This window comes from Panthera tigris, chromosome C1 (genome assembly GCF_018350195.1).
Source record: "Panthera tigris isolate Pti1 chromosome C1, P.tigris_Pti1_mat1.1, whole genome shotgun sequence".
In the NCBI taxonomy this organism is placed as follows: Eukaryota; Metazoa; Chordata; class Mammalia; order Carnivora; family Felidae; genus Panthera; species Panthera tigris.
Window position 1 is genome coordinate 30,952,616 of NC_056667.1, and position 21,240 is coordinate 30,973,855.

General features: G+C 41.8%; 2 protein-coding genes across 3 annotated transcripts in view; both read left to right on the forward strand.

Moving 5' to 3' along the window:
• RLF (RLF zinc finger) overlaps positions 1–5,993 on the forward strand; it is an 84,450-nt gene extending 78,457 nt beyond the window's left edge. For both annotated transcript variants that reach the window (XM_042996736.1, XM_042996737.1), the window contains one exon: positions 873–5,993. In XM_042996736.1, coding sequence (XP_042852670.1) covers positions 873–5,516 — 4,644 coding nt within the window. In that variant the 3' untranslated portion in view covers positions 5,517–5,993. The remainder of the gene's footprint in view (positions 1–872) is intronic.
• A 6,754-nt stretch (positions 5,994–12,747) lies between these two features.
• TMCO2 (transmembrane and coiled-coil domains 2) lies at positions 12,748–16,528 on the forward strand. The gene is made up of 2 exons (XM_007077397.2): positions 12,748–13,092; positions 16,125–16,528. The coding sequence occupies exons 1-2, from the start codon at positions 12,850–12,852 to the stop codon at positions 16,437–16,439; spliced, it is 558 nt and encodes a 185-aa protein (XP_007077459.1). The 5' UTR covers positions 12,748–12,849; the 3' UTR covers positions 16,440–16,528.
• Positions 16,529–21,240: the final 4,712 nt, after the last annotated feature.

Genomic DNA, 21,240 nt, shown 5'->3' on the forward strand with positions numbered 1-21,240 from the left:
CAGACACCCAACCGAGTGCCCAGGCACTATAGAAAGAATTTTAAGTTTTTGTTGTTTTTTCCCATGGGAAGCTTGAGATTGAGTATACCTATAGCTATAAAGTACTAATTCTTTTAGGAGAAAAGAGGGAGAATCATTTCAGCCTTGAGATTTTGAAAACACTCAGCTGTTCATGACAGTTGAATTTCTTAAATCGAATTCAGTCTTAGACTCACTTTTATACAGCTGTTTCCTTTTTCACCCATTTATTTAAGCCCTGTCCTTCTTAACCAGCTTAAGACAATTCTTTTTTTGAATCCTTCAGTGACCTTATTTATCCTGATTTCCTTTGAATTCATGTACCTGTATTATTTATACATTTGGCATATAAATAAATTCCTTGAGGGTTAGACAGTGCTTTAATAGGCAGTGTCTTGTAAAGTTGGACACTATAAATGTACATTGTAACATCTAATCCAGTCCTTTCTTTGCTTGTTGAGGCAAAAAGAATTGGAGCACCTGAGTGGCTCAGTCGGTTAAGTGTTCATCTTCGACTCAGATCATCATCTCAAGGCTCGTGGGTCTAAGCCCCAGGTTGGGCTTTTAAGCTGACTGCTCAGAGCCTGGAGCCTGCTTTGGATTCTGTGTCTTCCTCTGTCTCTGCCTGCCCCTCCCCCACTCATGCTCGCTCTCACTCTTTCTCAAAAATAAATCATTTTAAAAATTAAAAAGGAGAAGGATCTAAATGTAACTTGGAGGAAGAAAGTTTAAAGGTAAATTTAAGAACACTAAAAGGTTCGAGAAGTATGTATCTTACCAGTGAAAGTTAGGTAATACTTCATAATGAAAAAGTAATAACTCCCCCCCCCCCCCCCCCCCCGTTTGTCTTACAGGCACAAGACGCTGGTCTCGGAGTGTCAATTTTACTATGTGTCAGAGCTCTTCAACTCAGATCAAGCGAGGATGAGGAAATGAAGGCATCAGTTTGCAAAACAATTGCTTGTCTTTTACCAGAAGATTTAGAGGTCAGACGAGCCTGTCAGCTTACAGAATTCTTAATTGAACCTAGTTTGGATGGATTTAATATGTTGGAAGAACTGTATCTGCAGCCAGATCAAAAATTTGATGAAGAAAATGCACCAGTTCCAAATTCTCTCCGATGTGAGCTCTTACTAGCTTTAAAGGCCCACTGGCCTTTTGATCCTGAATTTTGGGACTGGAAAACTTTAAAACGACACTGCCACCAACTGCTTGGACAAGAGGCCTCAGATTCTGATGATGATCTAAGTGGCTATGAAATGTCTATTAATGACACAGACGTTTTAGAGTCATTTCTCAGTGACTATGAGGAAGGTAAAGAAGATAAACAATATAGAAGAAGAGATTTGACAGATCAGCATAAGGAGAAAAGAGACAAAAAACCCATTGGTTCTTCTGAAAGATACCAGAGGTGGCTTCAGTATAAATTTTTCTGTTTGTTATGTAAGCGGGAATGTATAGAGGCCAGGATTCTTCATCATTCTAAGATGCATATGGAAGATGGGGTTTACACCTGTCCAGTTTGTATTAAAAAATTCAAGAGAAAAGAAATTTTTGTTCCTCATGTGATGGAGCATGTTAAAATGCCACCAAGCAGAAGGGACCGTTCTAGAAAGAAATTACTGTTGAAAGGCTCTCAGAAGGGAATTTGTCCCAAGAGCCCCTCTGCAACCCTGGAGCAAAACCAATCATTGGATGAACAAGCCAAAGGAGAGTCTCATGAATACGTCACATTCAGCAAATTAGAAGATTGCCACCTGCAAGACAGAGATTTGTACCCATGTCCTGGCACAGACTGTTCCCGAGTATTTAAGCAGTTTAAATACTTAAGTGTGCATCTTAAAGCTGAACACCAAAATAATGATGAAAATGCCAAGCACTACTTGGATATGAAAAATAGAAGAGAGAAGTGTACTTATTGTCGACGACATTTCATGTCTGCTTTTCACCTGCGGGAGCATGAACAAGTGCATTGTGGTCCTCAACCTTATATGTGTGTATCTATAGATTGCTATGCAAGGTTCGGATCAGTGAATGAACTACTTAACCATAAACAAAAACATGATGATCTGCGTTATAAATGTGAATTAAATGGCTGTAACATTGTTTTCAGTGACTTGGGACAGCTTTACCACCATGAAGCACAACACTTTAGGGATGCATCTTACACATGCAACTTTGTTGGCTGTAAAAAATTCTATTATTCTAAAATTGAATACCAGGATCACCTCTCAATGCATAATGTTGAAAGTTCAAATGGAGATGTGAAGAAATCGGTGAAACTTGAGGAGGCTGCACCGGGTGAAAAGCAAGATTGTATTGATCAGCCCCATCTACTTGACCAAACTGATAAATCACATTTACCCGAGGATCTTCTTTTCTGTGCCGGATCAGCTAGTTCTCAAATAGAAACTGCAGAAAATCTGAAAGAAAACAGTGACAGTAATTCTAGTGATCAGTTAAGTCATAGCTCTTCAGCTTCCATGAATGAAGAGTTAATTGATACACTGGATCACTCGGAAATGCAGGATATATTATTATCTCATGAGAAAGTCTTTGTGCCCTCCAATTTAAAAGAGAAATGTTCCAATGTGGCAGTTTGCTTTGATGGGACTAAGTTCACCTGTGGTTTTGATGGCTGTGGTTCCACGTACAAAAATGCAAGAGGGATGCAAAAGCATCTCCGCAAGGTCCATCCGTACCACTTCAAACCCAAAAAGATAAAGACAAAAGATCTCTTTCCCTGTGGGGGTAATGAACACAATCAAGCAACTGAAAAGTTTGATGCAGAACCTAAACCCAGTTCAGATACAAACAGTGACTCCCCAGATGAAGGTCTAGACCACAATATTCATACTAAGTGCAAACGAGAATATCAAGGTTATTCCTCAGAAGCTTCTATCTGTGCTTCTAAGAGGCCGTGTACAGAGGATACCATGTTGGAACTTCTGTTACGCTTGAAACATTTAAGCTTGAAAAACTCAATAACGCATGGATCATTCTCAGGGTCATTGCAGGGGTACCCATCCAGTGGTGCTAAGTCTCTTCAGTCGGTTTCACCTACTATCTCCGACCTTAATTTTCAGAATCAAGACGAGAATATGCCAAGTCAGTACCTTGCACAGTTGGCAGCTAAGCCTTTTTTCTGTGAGCTTCAAGGATGCAAATATGAATTTGTGACCAGAGAGGCTTTGTTAATGCATTATCTTAAAAAACACAATTACTCAAAAGAAAAAGTCCTTCAGTTAACCATGTTTCAACATCGGTATTCCCCATTCCAGTGTCATATTTGCCAAAGGTCATTTACAAGAAAAACACACCTTAGGATTCATTATAAAAATAAACATCAAATTGGCAGTGACAGAGTCACTCACAAACTACTAGATAATGAAAAATGTGATCATGAAGGCCCATGCTCAGTAGACAGATTGAAAGGTGATTGCTCTACAGAACTTGGTGGTGACCCCAGCAGTAACTCTGAGAAGCCACACTGTCACTCTAAAAAGGATGAATGCAGTTCAGAAACAGATTTGGAGTCGTCTTGTGAAGAAACAGAAAGTAAAACATCTGATATTTCATCACCCATGGGTAGCCATAGAGAAGAACGAGAAGGACGAGAGGGAAGAGGTAGCAGGAGGACTGTTGCTAAAGGAAACCTCTGCTATATTTTGAATAAGTACCACAAACCATTCCATTGTATCCATAAAACTTGCAACTCCTCCTTCACTAATCTAAAAGGCTTGATTCGTCATTACAGAACTGTACATCAGTACAACAAAGAACAATTATGTTTAGAAAAAGACAAAGCAAGAACCAAAAGGGAACTTGTCAAATGTAAAAAGATATTTGCTTGCAAATACAAGGAATGTAACAAACGCTTCCTGTGTTCCAAAGCTCTTGCTAAGCACTGTAGTGACTCTCATAACCTAGATCATATTGAAGAGCCTAAAGTGCTTTCTGAAGCTGAATCTGCAGCAAGGTTTTCCTGTAACCAGCCTCAGTGCCCTGCTGTTTTTTATACATTCAGCAAGTTGAAGCACCACTTGATGGAACAGCATAATATTGAAGGAGAAATACATTCAGAATATGAAATTCATTGTGATCTTAATGGCTGTGGCCAGATTTTCACCCATCGCAGTAATTATTCTCAACATGTATATTACCGACATAAGGACTATTACGATGATCTATTTAGAAGTCAGAAAGTGGCAAATGAAAGGCTACTGAGGAGTGAAAAGGTGTGTCCGACAGCTCTCACTCAGGAGCATGAACATCAGACTACCAGGAGATCATTTAATGCTAAGGCTAAAAAATGTAGTTTAATCAAAGAAAAGAAGGCTCCGATTAGTTTTAAAACAAGAGCTGAAGCCCTCCATATGTGTGTGGAACAGTCTGAGCACACACAGTACCCCTGCATGGTTCAAGGATGCTTATCTGTGGTGAAGTTGGAAAGCAGCATAGTGAGGCATTATAAACGCACCCATCAGATGAGTAGTGCCTACTTAGAGCAACAGATGGAAAACCTGGTCGTTTGTGTGAAGTATGGTACCAAAATTAAGGAGGAGCCCCCTTCTGAAGCAGAGCCCTATATAAAGAAAGAAGAAAATAGCTGTGAATCAGAGCACACAAAGCACGGCCATTCCCCAGGTGACAGCGTGCCTGTCCAGAACACAGATTCCCTTCATCCAGGCGAAAGGGATGGAGGTCAGAAAGGATGTACAGAAAGCAAACCAGTTTTTGATGCAGATACTCTCCTCTACAGAGGAACTTTGAAATGTAACCATAGTTCAGAAACCACTTCTTTGGAACAATGTAATATAGTTCAGCCTCCTCCTTGTAAAATAGAAAATTCCATACCTAATCCTAGTGGGACTGAAAGTGGGACTTACTTCACGAGTTTCCAGCTGCCTTTACCAAGGATCAAAGACTCAGAAACTGGGCAGCCAAGTTCAGGGCAAGAAAACACTGTAAAAAATTCAACCCCTGTTCCAAAAGAGAATTTTAGGAAACATCCACAGCCCAGGTCATTTGATTTGAAGACTTATAAACCTATGGGATTTGAATCTTCATTTCTGAAATTTATTCAGGAAAGTGAAGAGAAAGAAGACGATTTTGATGATTGGGAACCTTCGGAGCACTTAACATTAAATAATTCTTCACAGCCCAGTAATGACTTAACAGGGAGTGTTATGGCAAATAATATGGTGAATGACAATGACCCTGAAGTTGACATACCTCATTCTTCCAGTGACTCTGCAATTCATGAGAACCTGACTGCAATCCCACCTTTGATAGTAGCTGAGACAACAACAGTTCCTTCCTTGGAAAACCTGAGGGTTGTATTGGACAAAGCATTAACAGACTGTGGAGAGCTTGCCTTAAAACAGCTTCATTATCTTCGGCCAGTGGTTGTCCTTGAAAGATCTAAGTTTTCCACACCAATTTTAGACTTGTTTCCAACAAAAAAGACAGATGAGCTTTGTGTAGGAAGTTCCTAAATAGCAATTTTGTTTTAGAAACAGACTGGCTCCAACACTGCAACATGGGGACAATTGCCAATTTGAACAAAGGCTGCGAACCAGCCACACCATTGTTTAGGGTAGAATAGGCTGTGTATTTACATGAATGTATAATATCTATGTCAGCAGTATTGGCTGAGTCCATTAGCTCTCCAGTTGGTTTATTGATTGGGGTTTTTTGTTTTTGTTTTTGTTTATTAAAAAAAAGAAATGGAACTGTACTCTTGTTTGGTGCTAATTAATACATCAAAATATATTGGGGCTTCCTTTTTCAAATTAAGTGTGCATGATTGTATATGGAACAAATACTAAGATCCCAGGGTGGGAGGGCTAGGGAAAGGGATATGGAGTTCTTACTTGACTTGAATGTGCACCTGAGGGTGCTTTGTGTAATATATTGTACACTACAGCATCTTATATTTTTTGAGTTGAGTTTCAATAAATTACAATTTTTCACCCATTTCTTGTTTACTCATAATGAGTTTTCATACCATACACTAACTGAAACTGCACTGGGCATTTTCTGGAATGTGCACTTATATTTTACCCCAGTAGTTTCTCGTTTCTTATTAACCAAACCATTCAGATCAAGTTTCTTTCTGAATGTTGTCATAAAATTTTTGTGTAGAGAAAATTCTGAAATTGAGTAATTAGCTCTGAGGGTCAAGATAGCTCCCAAAAGAGGATGCCCGGCAGCTGTCCAGATAGAAAGAATACCAAGGAGAACATGAAGGGCATAGATGGATGCAGTCATGTTTCCAGGGACCTACAAAGAATGTGGTAGGCTGCAATGAAAGGGAAGCACTGGGATGAGAGGACTGTAGAGATCGATGGGCAAGGACCCAACCATGAATGCTATTGAGTTTGGACTCGAGTCCTTAGGCAGCTGAGAGGCTTTAAAGGATTTGAACAAAATAACATGACGTTAATTGCAATGTTAAATTAATAACAATTTGTAGATGTCTTGAAATGATTGTGATTTGAGAGGCTGAGAATGGAAACAGTAGATATTAAGACTGTTGAAGTAACTGAGGCAAACCTGATGAGAGTTTATACTATCAGTTGGAGCACAAGGAAGAGGAGATGAAATTTAAAGAGAGGGTTGAATGGTGAAAAAAACGTTTTGAGCAAAACCGATTTAGTAGTGATGCATCCAGTTGAGGTTGGAATACAAAAGGAAGAAATGAATTTTGGGGAAGAGGATGGAAAGCCAAGGTGAGCTTGGTCTTTGGATGTGTTGAACCTCAGTGGACTATGAGCCCTGTATGTCTAATGACAAAGCAGTGTGTTCTTATAAATACAGCAGCTTTATTCTCTGTTCTTGTGAAGTTCTCAGTGAGTTTCATCAGCTAGCAATGAAGTGACTCAGACACTCCTAATATCCCTTTCTTATGTCTGTCGTTAGGATTTTAAGACCTTTTCTCTGACCCCTAAAACCCACGCACACAAACATGGACACACAATGCCTAAGTGCTTTCTTGGTTCAGATCCTAGTAGGTAACCATAGGGTTCTCAAATAAGCATCTGTTGAAAGAAAAAATGGCAGAAACAGTGGACAGTGGAACATCTCAGAGGCTGAGGCTACTACTGACTCCTTGGGACCTTTAGCTAATTTCTGTGGGCTTCAGTTTCCTCACCTATAAAGTGAAGAGGTATGGGATATTTTGATAGGTCACTTTCTGTGATCTGAGCATGAGAAATAGCTGGCAGCTTCATTTTTAGCCCAGAACAAGAGAAGATTGCTAATTTGCTTAAGACTGAACTACATCCATTCGACCACTCCTAACTTCTACCCCCAGAAAGGGCCAAGTAGGTCCATTTGTAGTGGAACCAAACCCTAGTTGAACGCTATTGAAAGTTTGCTTCAAGTACAAGCCTAAATGGTTCATCCTAAGATTATTTTCTATTCCAGTTGGAGCATCTTTATTTGACTTTTTAATAAGACCACGTTTTATGTCAAACCCAGCATGTGTAGTTCTATGATAATACAGAAGGTTGGACAGTTATTTTTCTAGCTTTCCATACTGTCATTTTTACTTGATGTGTTTTTGGGATTTGTCCCAATGCTAGCACAAACCTGGAAGCATTGACTTTGTTTTCAAAGCCCTTTTAAAGTCAAGAATGCCCCCTAAATAATGGGTAGAAGTTCAGAGTACCAGACACTTTCATTCTGTCCTTTTACCCAGAATTCTCTTACTTCAGTGTTTCCCCATGTTGATGAACACGTGTGAGAGAGTGGGGTGGGAAATGAAGGAAAAGAAAGTTTTTGATTAGTATTCACAGTGTTCCAACCCAAACCTATCGTCTCTTAGTCCCAGGTTGCCTATTTCTGCCCTGCACTGCCAAGGACATAGTCATAGTTATTAACCAAATATTTAAGTGCACACATATTTAGTGATGGTTTCAGATGCTTTAAAAGATAAAAATGTAAAGTAAATTTATCAAGGTATCTGGCGGTGTGGAGCTTTCGTGTGAGGGCTGGGGTAGCTTTAAACGTTGTAAAGTGTGGTAAGTGGACCAGCAGCGTGGGCATCACCTGGAGCTTGTTAGAAATGGAGAATGTCAGGTCCCACTCCAGAGCTTCTGGACCCAAATCGCATTTTAGTAAGATCGATCTCCAGATGATTCATAGGCACAGAAAAATTTGAGAAGCAATGGCCTAGAATACAAAGTGGAAAGCACTGTGAGAATTCAGGGTAATTGCACGTTTTTAAAGCACTTTACATAAAATTATCTTGTTGAATTTTCATAAGTTCATGAAGTAGGTACAGTTACCCTTATTTGGCAGCTAAAAAGATAGAAATTAAGTGTTTTGCCTAGCTGATAAAAGCTAGGAATAGGTGGAGCCTAGTTTCCAATCTCATCTGACGGAAGGTATCAGGGAGGGGAAGTTAATGTGAAGGAAGAATATTAGAAGATTGCAGGTGGTATTTAAAGTCCCAAAAACACCCTAGCTCTGTAATTAAACTAAGTATATGGTTTGTAAAAGTGAATAATGGAGAATAAAGTTTGAAATGTAAGTAAAAGCCAGGTCACGCGAATCCAATGCCAATCATACATCTATTGTTGACAGTTTCTCATTTGAGGAAAAAGGAAAACTGGTTCATATGGTTTCTGTGAGTAATTTATAAACTGTTAAAAAGTCCATGTTTCTCTCAGAGAGAAACTTCTAAAAGTCTGAAAGGTTGCCCAATCCCTTCTCCCCACCTGCCACCCCACAATAGACTGTGATACCCCTGGTTTTATATGCTGACTCAGAGGCAAAGCCTCCTATTATGTAGAGCTGAGTCTGGAAAGAGGGGCCTGCCTTAGTCTGACTTGCTTGGTCTATACCTGCAGGAATAGATTCTGTGACAGACTGCTTTTGGAGGTCTGAACCACTTTGAGGAAGGGAAGCAGGATAGGAGATTTAAAAACCTGTTCACCTGTATTCGACAGGTTTAGCCTGGAAAAGAGAAGACTGGAGGTACGGGAAAGCTATAGCCAAGTATTCACTAAGCACATACTATCTGCTAGCTCCTGAGCGATGAACATGAGGCAGTGAGTTTCCTGCATCATGGTGATTAGAGTCTAGTAAAGAAGAGACAATAAACAAAACACTACATAAAGTGCTACAAAAGAATCTGTGGCTGCGTTAGCCTCCTCCCCCCTCCCCCCCCCCCCCCCCCCCCCCCCCCCCGCCAAAAACCAAAAAGGCCAGGAAGAGCTTCCTTGAGGAAGCCATGTTTGAACTGAAACCTGAAGAATCAATAATCCAGAGAGGATAATCCTGTTGTGCGGAAAGGCTTTGTGGTGTGTTCATGACCTTGACAAGTCTGGTATAGCTCATGCTGAGAGAAAAAATGGGAAAGGGAAAGGAGAGAAGGTTGGATAGATAGGTAAGCAGCAACCATATTTTAGTGCCAAGTAACTAGCTTCTAGATTTCAGATTTTGTTTGAAAGTCAATGAAGAACCTTTTGAAGGTTTAAAAGTAGGCACTGCGTGATTCATAAATTGCAGCATGTAAGTCAAAAAGTCTTAATACAGTCTGATGTGGAAGTGACTGATGGCTGGCCCAGTAGATAGATGGACGGATGACACTATCTAAAGGTGGGCTGAGGGGTGACTGGTGGATCAGTCGGTTGAGTGTCTGACTTCAGCTCAGGTCATGATCTCACAGCTGGTGACTTCAAGCCCCGCGTCGGACTCTGTGCTGACAGCTCAGCTGGCATGCTCTGTCCCTCTGTCTCTCAAAAGTAAATAAACATTTAAAATTAAGAAATTAAATGTGGGGGGCGCCTGGGTGGCTCAGTCGGTTAAGCGGCCGACTTCGGCTCAGGTCATGATCTCTCGGTCCGTGAGTTCGAGCCCCGCGTCAGGCTCTGTGCTGACAGCTCAGAGCCTGGAGCCTGTTTCAGATTCTGTGTCTCCCTCTCTCTGACCCTCCCCCGTTCATGCTCTGTCTCTCTCTGTCTCAAAAATAAATAAACATTTAAAAAATTAAAAAAATAAATAAATAAAAAATGTGGGCTGAGATGTCTTGCATAGTGATAATTCATCTTTGGATATGTTCAGGTGTCTAAGAAGGAAGTCAAACTATAAATGGGTTTTTGGACTAGGTTCTTTTTAATTTTTTTTTAACATTTATTATTCATTTTTGAGAGACAGAGACAGAGCATGAGCGGGGAAGGGGCAGAGAGAGAAGGAGACACTGAATCCGAAGCAGGCTCCAGGCTCCGAGCTGTCAGCACAGAGCCCGACGCGGGGCTTGAACTCACGAACTGCAAGATCATGACCTGAACCGGAGTCGGACGCTCAACCGACTGAGCCACCCAGGTGCCCCTGGACTAGGTTCTTTTAAGGTATGTTATAGTATGGAGATTTACAATACCTTGCATTTGTTTGTAAATGTCACTACAAATAATAGTTGCACTTACCTCTATGGGTAGCTTATTCTTTTACACAAATTTTCAACTTCTCACTACAGGCCTACAAGGTAGAAGTTACCCCACGTCACAAGGTATTAAGGCTTGAGTTAAGTAATTTGCTCAAGGTAACAAGGTTAGTGAATAGGAGAGCCAAAAGTTTTAACCCAGATCCACTGTATTCCCAAAGGCCTATCCTCTTAACAGTTACTCTATAAAGATTCTATCCAGGGGCACCCGGGTGGCTCAGTCAGTTAAGCATCCAACTCAAGTCCGACTCAGGTCATTATCTATGGTTTGTGAGTTCCAGCCCTGCAGCGGGCTGTAAGCTAACAGTGTGGAGCCTGCTTGGGATTCTCTCTCTCTTCCTCTCCCTCTGCCCCTCCCCCACTTTCTCTCTCTCCTTCCCTCTCTCTCTCTCAAATAAACTTAAAAAAAAAATAAAAATAAAAGGATTCTACCCAAACAAGTGCACAGATATGGTAATAGGCACTTGATGAATGAACAGTGTAGGACATAAAGATATTTTGAATTCTTCCAGGGGACTTTGCATTCATCTAATATTTTATTTTAAAAAGTTTTTAATGTTTATTTTTGAGAAAGAAAGAGTGTGAGCAAGGGAAGGGCAGAGAGAGAAGGAGACAATGAATCTGAAGCAGGGTCCAGGCTCTGAGCTGTCAGCACAGAGCCCAATGCGGGGCTTGAACTCATGAACCGTGCGATCATGACCTGAGCTAAAGTTGGACACTTAACAGACTGAGCCACCCAGGCACCCCTCACTTAATATTTAGACTTCTCCTATGTGCCAAGCCCTAGAGATACAGTAGTCAATAAAAGGGACATGGTCCCTGTCTTCAAGTTGATAATAGGAAAGACAGATGTTAAACCAAAAATTTCACAAATAACTATAATTGTGTTAAGTGCTTTGAAAGTAAAGTGAGAGGTGCCATGTAACAGGGGGTCTAATCTAGTATAGAGATTCTCAAGCAATGATTTAGTTGTCACAGCCCTATCTTTCTCCAAAAAGTTTCTGGTTGGCATTCTTTAATAGTTTCTGACCTATTTTAACCTTTAATAGCCAAATCCAAAGTCTTATCTGAGTCCCTTTTATGCCTTGCTAGAAAAGATTTTGCGTTCAGTCACTAGGAGACTGTGGGTTTAACATCAATAGCAGTCACTCCTGAACCAGTAGGTCATTTCACCCTGACGCAAGTACATTTCCAACGGCACTCTGGACTCCATATTCTGGATGTGTCTCTGGCACCTCAAGCAACTTGCCTTACCTCCCCTTCTTGCAAGAACAAAACAGTTCTTGCCTCTACCAGGCCTCCCTCTTGCTGTCCTTTCAACCAGAATGAGCAGATTGGAATAGCATCACACAATATTTTTCCAAAAATTGTCATAACTGACCCCTTTTCTTCCTTTTTCTGCCTCTCCCTCTTCTTGGTGCAAACCCACTTTTGGATTCTTGGCTGTCTTCACAATTGATCTCACAGTTCATACGCTTGTGTGTGAACTCTTTTCATGTAAGTTTTTTAGGTACAGACTATACATTTTGTATTTTCATACCTCCTTGTTGAAAGTACATAGGTAGTAGCCAGTAAATAATTGTTTTGATAACATGTGATTTAAGTTATTGTACAGCACGCTACTGTTTACCAAGTGTTTAGAAAATGATATCATTTGTTTCCAACATAAACCTTGCAAAAGATGTGGCATTCCCATCTGTAAAGAGATGAGCAAAATGAGGCTCAAATATGTTTAAAGTCTTCCCAAAGATCACAATTTCTAAACAATAGTGACATGTGAAAAAAAGGGAATGCGACAAAATGATCCAATAATATCCCCCCTCCACATTTGCCTAATCCCTAAAGAGCAAACTATTCAGTCTTCAGGAAAACTTTCTTTAAATCCTCAAATCTCCACTTAACCTCAGTTAATAATTGCTGTCTCTCAGTGTATTGTTGGAAGTGTTTTATATCTACACTCCCCAAGAAAGTGACCGCTAGCCACATTGGCTAAATAATTAAATTTATCTAATTATAATTAAATAAAATGTAAAATCCAATTCTTTGGCCACACTGTTCACATCGGACAGAGCAGATATAGAATATTCCCATCATTGCAGAAAGTTCGATTGGACAGTGCTGGGCTAGAGCTAGAACTTGCCAAAGATCAGAGAAAGCAGTATGACTGAACCGAAAATCCAGGCCCGTAGCTGGTTGGTTCTGAGTGAGAAAGTTCACTGGGTGAGTGGGAAGCAAGCTGACCTTTGAAACAGTGACATCACAATGTACAGTTCACAATGGCTCCAGAACACCTCGGCTCCAAGGCCACGCTCCCTAGCCCATATCTAGGTTCCTGAAGCCTCTGCACATGTAATTCCAGGAGCTGCTGTCTTACTAAAATGTCAACATCTTTGTCCTCATCTTCTGTCTGGGACAACCTCGTAGAATATCTCTCTCTGAGCTCAATATGGAAGTGGCTACAAGCAACTCTTCTGGGAGAGACTAGTCCACCTCAGCAAACAAATTTTGGAGTACTAGATACCCTTGCTCCAATTGTGCAAGTTATCCTGGGGATTTCTTTTTTGCTTTTGTTGGGAGTAGGAGTATATATCTTATGGAAACGAAGTGTTCGGTCAATTCAGGTCATACTCTTTTGTTTCAGAGGAATTTAAATAGTTAGAAATTGAAACTTGGTTAGTTCTCTCCCGCATTGCTGCCATACCCATATTTTAAGACCATGCAGATGAGGAAAGGATGAACCCTAATCTCTGAAATTGGTTGAAACTAGGTTATCCTTAAAAACTTTTGCCAGTTAGGTTTCGAGCATAAAACGCTCTCTCTCTCACAGTGGTTTTTGGCCTGTTTTAGAATAAAACAGATGAAACAAGCTTATAAACTGAGAAGGCAGCTTAACCTCAAACTTATTTGATCACATATTCATCTTTGAGTTTTTACTATGTGCCTGACACCATTAGGGGCACCTTTTCATAGAATAGGCATTGCAAGGATAATTGGGATCTTGGGTTTGGCTTTGCGTTCTTACTGTGACATTGCTCTGTACCTGATGTCAAGGCATGTATATTCATTAGGCACCGATATTTTCATTATTTCTTTGTTTTCACAATATCAGGCTTGGGCACCTGACTGGCTCAGTCAGTTAAGCATCTGACATCGGCTCGGGTCATGATCTTGCTGTTCATGAGTCTGAGCCTCACGTCAGGCTCTCCGCTGAGAGCACAGAGCCTGCTTCAGATCCTGTCTCCCTCTCTCTATGCCCCCCACCCCCGCCTGCTCATGCTCTCTCTCTCTCTCTCTCTCTCTCTCACACACACACACACACACACACACACACACGCACACACATAAATAAATAAATAAATAAACAAACAAATAAATAAATAAATAAAACATTGAAAAAAAACCCAACAGGGGCGCCTGGGTGGCTCAGTCGGTTAAGCGGCCGACTTCACCTCAGGTCATGATCTCGTACTCCGTTGAGTTCGAGCCCCGCGTCGGGCTCTGTGCTGACAGCTCGGAGCCTGGAGCCTGTTTCGGATTCTGTGTCTCCCTCTCTCTGACCCTCCCCCGTTCATGCTCTGTCTCTCTCTGTCTCAAAAATAAAATAAATGTTAAAAAAAATTTTTTTTAATAAAAAAAAGAAAAAAAACCCAACAATATCAGACTCAATAAATAGGGATTCTTCTAGGGAATAGGAGCATAATTGGCTGGGATTGTAAGAAACGAGGATTTTACATACTTCTAATCACCAATAATAATAACTTCATAGTTTTATCACCAGCAATAATAGCTATATTTACAATGTAGTCAAATGCTTTCTTTTTTTTTTTTTAATGTTTATTTGTTTCTGAGAGAGAGAGGGAGAGAGAGAATCCTAAGCAGACTCTGCCTGTCAGCAGAGCCCAATGGGGGACTCTAACCCATAAACCATGAGATCATGACCTGAACTGAAATCAGGAGTCTGACACTTAACCAACTGAGCCAGCCAGGATCCCCCCAATTTTTTTTAAGTTTATATGAGAGAGAGAATGTATGTGCGAAAGTATGCTCGGGGGAGGGGCAGAGAGAGAAGGAGAGAGGATCCCAAGCAGAACCCACGAACTGTGAGATCATGACTTGAGCCACAGCCAAGAGTCAGACACTTAACTGACTGAGCCACCCAGAAGCCCCTAGTCAAAATGTTTTTAGAATCCCAACAATAACATGAAGCGGATAGAGGTTGTTTTCATATAGAGGTTTCATTTTCATTATCATCTCCATTTTGTAGGCAAGAGAACTTGGTTATCACTGAACCAAGTTGACATAGACTGTAAAAACTGGCAAATCTGAGATTTGAACCCAACTTTTAGGATGCCAAATTCAAATCTCCAAAATCTCATTTAATGTAATCTAACTAATGTAAATCCCCAACAGAGATATGCGTGTATACATGCACTTCAGTTAGCTAATAGAAGAATATAAGGCCAAAAACCCAAACTGTTTTCTATAATTCTGGGTTCTGCTCTTGTCTGGTTAATGTTCAGCTCAATTAGATGAACCCACAGCCCTCTGGACACCTCAGCCAAGAAAAAGAGTTGGTATAACAAGTGGTTAACAGCAAGGGCTTTGGAGTCGGACTGCGGGTGCTCAAACCTTGGTTCTGTAGCTTGCTGTGTTGACTGACAGCAACCAGCCTCCAAAACCCCACTTTCCTTTATCTGTAGGATGGGTTTGCTAACAGTGCCTCTCTTAGAGTTGTAGTGAGGGTTAAAGGAGATATTGTGTATGTAAAGCTCAGCACGCACTAAGTACTCAATAAACAGGGCCAGTTATCATAACAAGGAAGAAAGATGATTGGTTGTTTTTTTTTTTTTATCCTGACAGGAATCTATCCTAGATCATTAAAAATTTTCCCCCAGGGGCACCTGGGTGGCTCAGCCAGTTAAGCGGCCGACATCGGCTCAGGTCATGATCTCGTGGTCCGTGGGTTTGAGCCCCGCGTCGGGCTCTGTGCTGACAGCTCAGAGCCTGGAGCCTGTTTCAGATTCTGTGTCTCCCTCTCTCTGACCCTCCCCCGTTCATGCTCTGTCTCTCTCTGTCTCAAAAATAAATAAACATTAAAAAAAAAAAGTAAAAAAAAAAAAAAGTAAGGTAGGCTAAACTGAAAAAAAAAAAAAAAAAAAATTCCCCAGGACCAGGAAACCTAGTTTTTCAGACCACTGTGTCCTGAGGGAACCTACACAGAAGTCAGAATTTCTGGGTTTCAGTCCTGGCTCTACCATTCCCAAGTATACGACCTTGGACAATGGCAGGGTCCAAACTGGAAGGTATTTAAATGGCTACCCAGTTCTGGTTTTTTTCTACATAAACAGGTCATGCATAGGCAAAACGCCCTCTAGCACAGATCCCTGCCTGTGACAAATTTTTAGTAAATGGTATCTATTATTATCATCTTCACTAATTAAATGCAAATAATAATCCCTGACCTGCGTATCACTGTGTTTTGTGGTGAAGATCAAAAGACGAAAAGGATGTGAAGGTGTTTTGTTAAACAGAAGCCTTGGTGTAGGGATGAGGGATTATTGTTACTGTTAGGTTTTTGTTTTGATTCTGTTAGTAAACTGAGGCATTCGTGCGAATAAACAAGTAACGTTCAACTTCTGTTGTTTTATTTTAGAAAATATTGTTGTTTGTCATCACACTCTACAAACTTTACAAGAAGAGCGCAGATTTTTTTCAGGCTTTGCTGGTCAACCCAGAAGGGAACACTCTCCCGGGTCAAGACAATAACTTCTTCCTGTCCTTGGGTCTGCAAGAGAGAATTTTGAAAAAACTTCAGATGGTGGAAAACAAAGTGAAGGACCTGGAGGGGATGATCATTTCCCACAAACCTGCCACGAAGAGGGATTGCTCCTCTGAGCCCTACTGCAGCTGCTCTGACTGCCAGAGTCCCTTGCCCGCATCAGGATTTACTTCCACATCTGAAATGTGACGGACTCCAATCTCTTCCAGAAAAGCACTGTTTTTTCCCTCATGTGTGTGGTGGTGTATCAATAAAGATAGAGAACTATATTGAAATTACCCTGCAAGGACGGGCTCTCTATTCACTAGGGCCCAGCTTCTACTGACGTGTGCGGTGGGGTAATGTGGGGTATAGTCGTCGTTAAAAATGTCTCTGAGATACTGATGTCACTTGGTAGGCTGGAGACCATAAACAGGCATATTGCAACAAGGATGACCAAACCGGAATATGTGGGATGGGAAAAGAAGGGAAAGTGGGTCAGGGATGCAACCTTGGGCTCCACGCTGAAGAGGTTGGATTGGATACAATAAAAACAGCAAGAAAGTGCTGTTGAAGGGCAATGGTGTGGACTGTCCTGTAGAGGTAGGCTGGCTCTTGTGCTGGTCTTTGGTCTGAAGGTAAATAATGTGGCCTGGGAATCTGTGTTCATTAATTACTGAGGTGGACAAGGGTGGGGTGGACATAAAGGACACTATAATTTTATCCAACTTTTATTGATACTTAATCTGGGCTAAGCATTATAACCCTTGGGAATCTGTCCTGAGTGCTTCAGGAGCACCCAGTTTGGCTGGTTGGGCAGTTAATTTCAGAACAAGGAGTTATATGTGATACAGTGGGGTTATACCAACTTGAACTTAGCTGAATTCTCCTATGTGAATCCCAGCTAGGCAGGGAGGGAAGGAGGCACCTACCTGCCATTTCACTTGATGGGTGTGCCCCCCCTGATAGGAAGGAGGGCCCACGGAGGGAGGGATGGTAGTAAATCATCCCTTCAGTGGGTGGGTCTCAGATTCCCCAAGCCTTATAGTGTGTGCATTTTGCCACAATAAATGTGATTATAGTCATTGAAATACTTTGCAACTCTCTGCCACCCAAATGAAATACTTGGGCAAAGAAAGCAGCAGTGATTTATGGCCATCCTGGAGAAAAACTGGCTGTGCTGTTCAACAGGATACGATATAACAATCTCCCAAGCTGGCATCTTCCTAAGGGATTTCCAAGGGTAATTTTGATCATAAGTTTTTTCCAGTGCACTGGCATTAAAATGCAACCTCTGTAAGATGAGACCTCACGGTATAGTGTACTCAGTGTAAAAACAGGTTAGTAAATACAAGGTAGGGCCAGGAAAGGCTTTGCAGAAGTGACACCTGAGTAGTCCCATAAAGGGTTACATAGGCAGACAATGAAATGGAAGGTATTTCTGCTGGTGAATCACCACAGAGCCATATAAAAAAGAGGGTGGCTTGGCTGGAGAAGGAGAGTTTCAGGGTGGCTAAAGCACTGGCTATTTTCTAAGCTACAATGAAGGATTTGGGCTTCAGGGTAAGACACACTACATCCTCAGATCAGCTTTAATTGATGATGTGGTGGGGCGCCTGGGTGGCTCAATGGGTGAATCATCCAACTTCGGCTCAGGTCATGATCTCATGGTTCGTGAGTTCATGTCAGTGCATGCTGACAGCTCAGAGCCTAGAGCTTGCTTCAGATCCTGTGTCTCCCTCTCTCCCTGCCCCTCCCCTGCTCATACACTGTCTCTCTCTGTCTCCCTCTCTCTCTCTCTCAAAATAAGTAAACATTACATTTTTTTTTTTTTTAATTCATGATGTGGTGAGGGCGCCTGGGTGGCTCAGTCAGTTGGGCGTCCAACTTCGGCTCAGGTCATGATCTCGCGGTCTGTGAGTTCGAGCCCCGCGTCAGGCTCTGTGCTAACAGCTCAGAGCCTGGAGCCTGTTTCAGATTCTGTGTCTCCCTCTCTCTCTGACCCTCCCCCGTTTATGCTCTGTCTCAAAAATAAATAAACATTTAAAAAAAATTCATGATGTGGTGAACAGAACAGACGGAATTTACCAAGTATGCATTATCTGTTAGTGCAGGTGAGGAGTTTGTTCACTATGCTGCTTAAAGAGTGCCATGCAATCTTTTAAATAAAGTCAAAGTCTCAAGGCACCTGGCTGACTCTGTCAGTGGAGAATGTGACTCTTGATATCGGGGTCCTGAGTTTGAGCCCCATGTTGGATAGGAGACTGCTTTAAAAAAAATTTTTTTTTAATTGAAGTCATTATCTCCATTTTTGCACAGTCCACATTTAAGTGTCTTCCTACATAGTTCTAGTCATCTTGTTTCAGTTACTTTTCTGGGGTATTTCAAAGAAAGTGTCAGAAGAAGGGCCCAGAAGAGTAGACTGATGTCATGTAATGAAGGGCCTTAAAGGTCATACCATATTGTTGGAAATGGGTCATTATAGGTTTTTAGACAGGAGAGTGACATAGATTTGGTAGTCCGTATGGGAGACAGAATAGAATGATCTAGATGTAAAAGATAAAACAGGCTGGCTGCTTGTATGAGGATGCACGGTGTGGTAGAAACTGATGGAGTCACCTTGTTTCTGGCTCTCAGCTATCCAGAAAGGGTGTGTGGGTCACACCACAGTCACAAGAGACTGATACCAAGTGTTCGTTCCCAGTGTGGGGAGTGGGTCATTCTTGAGACCAGAGTACTTATGTCCAGGGCATCAATTAAGGAAACTTGGATGTGTGGCGAGCAGAAAATCAAGGCAAAATGGGGAAAGGGCTTGAGAGCTACTCTGTCGTTCAGGTCAGTTGGGCTAGACCAACTATCCTCCACCACTCCATAGGGAGGAGAATCCTTCCCCTCCACATTCAGTCTGCCTCCTTTGGGAAAACCCTGATGACAGCCTGTTGGGAGGCTCCCGTTTCAGTCTTCACACACACCAACCCTTCTATTTACAAACACTATCTCTCTGCACAGGGTAGGAAAGGATTCACTTTCCACAATTCACTTCTCCCTTTACTGCTACCACCCTAGTCAAAGCCCCCATCATTTCTCACCTGGATTCTCAAAATGGCCTTCTAACTGGACTCCCTGCTTCCATCTGTGTCCCCATTCAATTTATTCTCCACACAGAGGGCAAAGATACATTACTCCTCTGCTTAAAACCTTCCAATGGCTTCTTAGTTCACCCTGAGTAGAAGAAGTCAAGTTCTTGTCTAAAGGACTGTGCTTGATGACATGATCTGCCTCACCCTCCTTCTTACTCTCTCCTCTTTCCACACCCTCTTATTCCTTACATACTAAGCATTATCTGACCTTAGGGTCTCTGCACTTTCCCCAGATACCTATGTGGCTTCTTCTCTTACTTTCTTTTGGGTGTATGCTCAACTGTCAATCTGAGAGGTCTTCCTTGCTTATTTTATATAAAGAAGGTGCCCCTCATGCCAACATAGTATAGCCCCCTTTTCCTGCTTTTTCTTCACAGTACCTATCACCTCCTCCACTTCTGTCATGCATTTGCTTATAATCTGTCTTCCCCTCTATCTACCCCAGCCTACTAAGAACGTAAGCTTCAGTAGAGAAAGGGGTTTTGTCTAGTTCACTGTTATATCCCAGGCACTCAAAACAATGCCTAATACTTAGCAGATATTCAATATTCATTGAATGAATGAGCGAATTCCAGTCTTGACTTTTAGCAACCTCTTACCAGCTTCCTGTTCCTCCATTTCTTTTTCTTTTTTCTTTTTTTTTATTTTTAAAGATTTTTTAAAAAAATTTTTACATTGATTTATTTTTGAGAAACAGAGTGAGACAAAGCGTGAGCAGGGGAGGGGCAGAGAGAGAAGGAGACACAGAATCTGAAGCAGGCTCCAGGCTCTGAGCAAGCAGTTAGCACAGAGCCTGATGCGGGGCTCGAACTCACAAACTGTGAGGTCATGACCTGAGCCGAAGTTGGACGCTCAACCAACTGAGCCACCCAGGCGCCCCTGTTCCTCCATTTCTTCAGATACATGGTGACAGATAACACTGTGATGTTATCTGTCACAGTGATAGATGAGAGAACTGTGATGCAGTTCTCTCGAGCTGGGGGAGCCTGTAGCTAGTCCTTTTTGTTTGTTTTGTTTTGAGAGAGAGGGAACAAGCTGGGGAGGGGCAGAGAGAGAGAGGGAGAGAGAAAGAATCCAAAGCAGGCTCCATACTGTCAGCACGGAGCCAGACGCAGGACTTGATCCCACAAACCGTGAGATCATGACCTGGGCCAAAATCAAGAGTTGGACGCTTAACTGACTGAGCCATCCAGGTGCCCCTGCTTTGTTTTTGTTTTTTTTTTTTTTTTTAAAGTAGGTTTCACGCCAGTGCAGAGCCCGACGTGGGGCTTGAACTCATGATCCTGAGATCAAGACCCGAGCTGGGATCAAGAATCAGACACGTAACTGATGGAACGACCCAGGGACCCAGGTGCCCGAGTAGCTAGTCTTTATAAGGCACTTGTTCAGAGCCATATACATTGCTGAAAGCTTTACATGATTTTTCTCATTTGATCTTCACAATAGGAGGCGGTAAGTACTATTATTCTCATTTCACTGATGAGCAACCAATGCACAGAGAGGTTAAGTAACTTGCTAATATGTGGTGCAACTGTGGCTGGCAATCAAGCAGCCTGATTCTAAACCTGTGCTCGCTTTAGTCACAGCATTTGGTTGGCGGGAGTTTCTGTGAGGCTTTTGGACAAACTGCAGCAGGATGGAGCTAGATGAACCCAGACAGGTGAAGGCAAGAAAAACAAAGAGGGCGTGGCAATGATAGCCCAAGGGACAGGGAATTTTGAAAAAGTGTTTATCCCCTCATATTTTTAAGTTGATAGCTAAAGTTTTCATCACAAATGTATTAATTTTTTTAATGTTTTTATTTTATTTTTGAGAGAGAGACAGAGTGTGAGTGGGGGAGGGGTAGAGAGAGAGGGAGACAGAACCTGAAG

Bases quoted from the DNA above. Each gene is read 5' to 3' on its own strand.
- TMCO2 (XM_007077397.2), top strand. From the start codon at position 12,850: ATGTCAACATCTTTGTCCTCATCTTCTGTCTGGGACAACCTCGTAGAA. The intron at 13,093-16,124 runs GTCATACTCTTT...GTTTTATTTTAG, and splicing joins GAAGTGTTCGGTCAATTCAG to AAAATATTGTTGTTTGTCAT.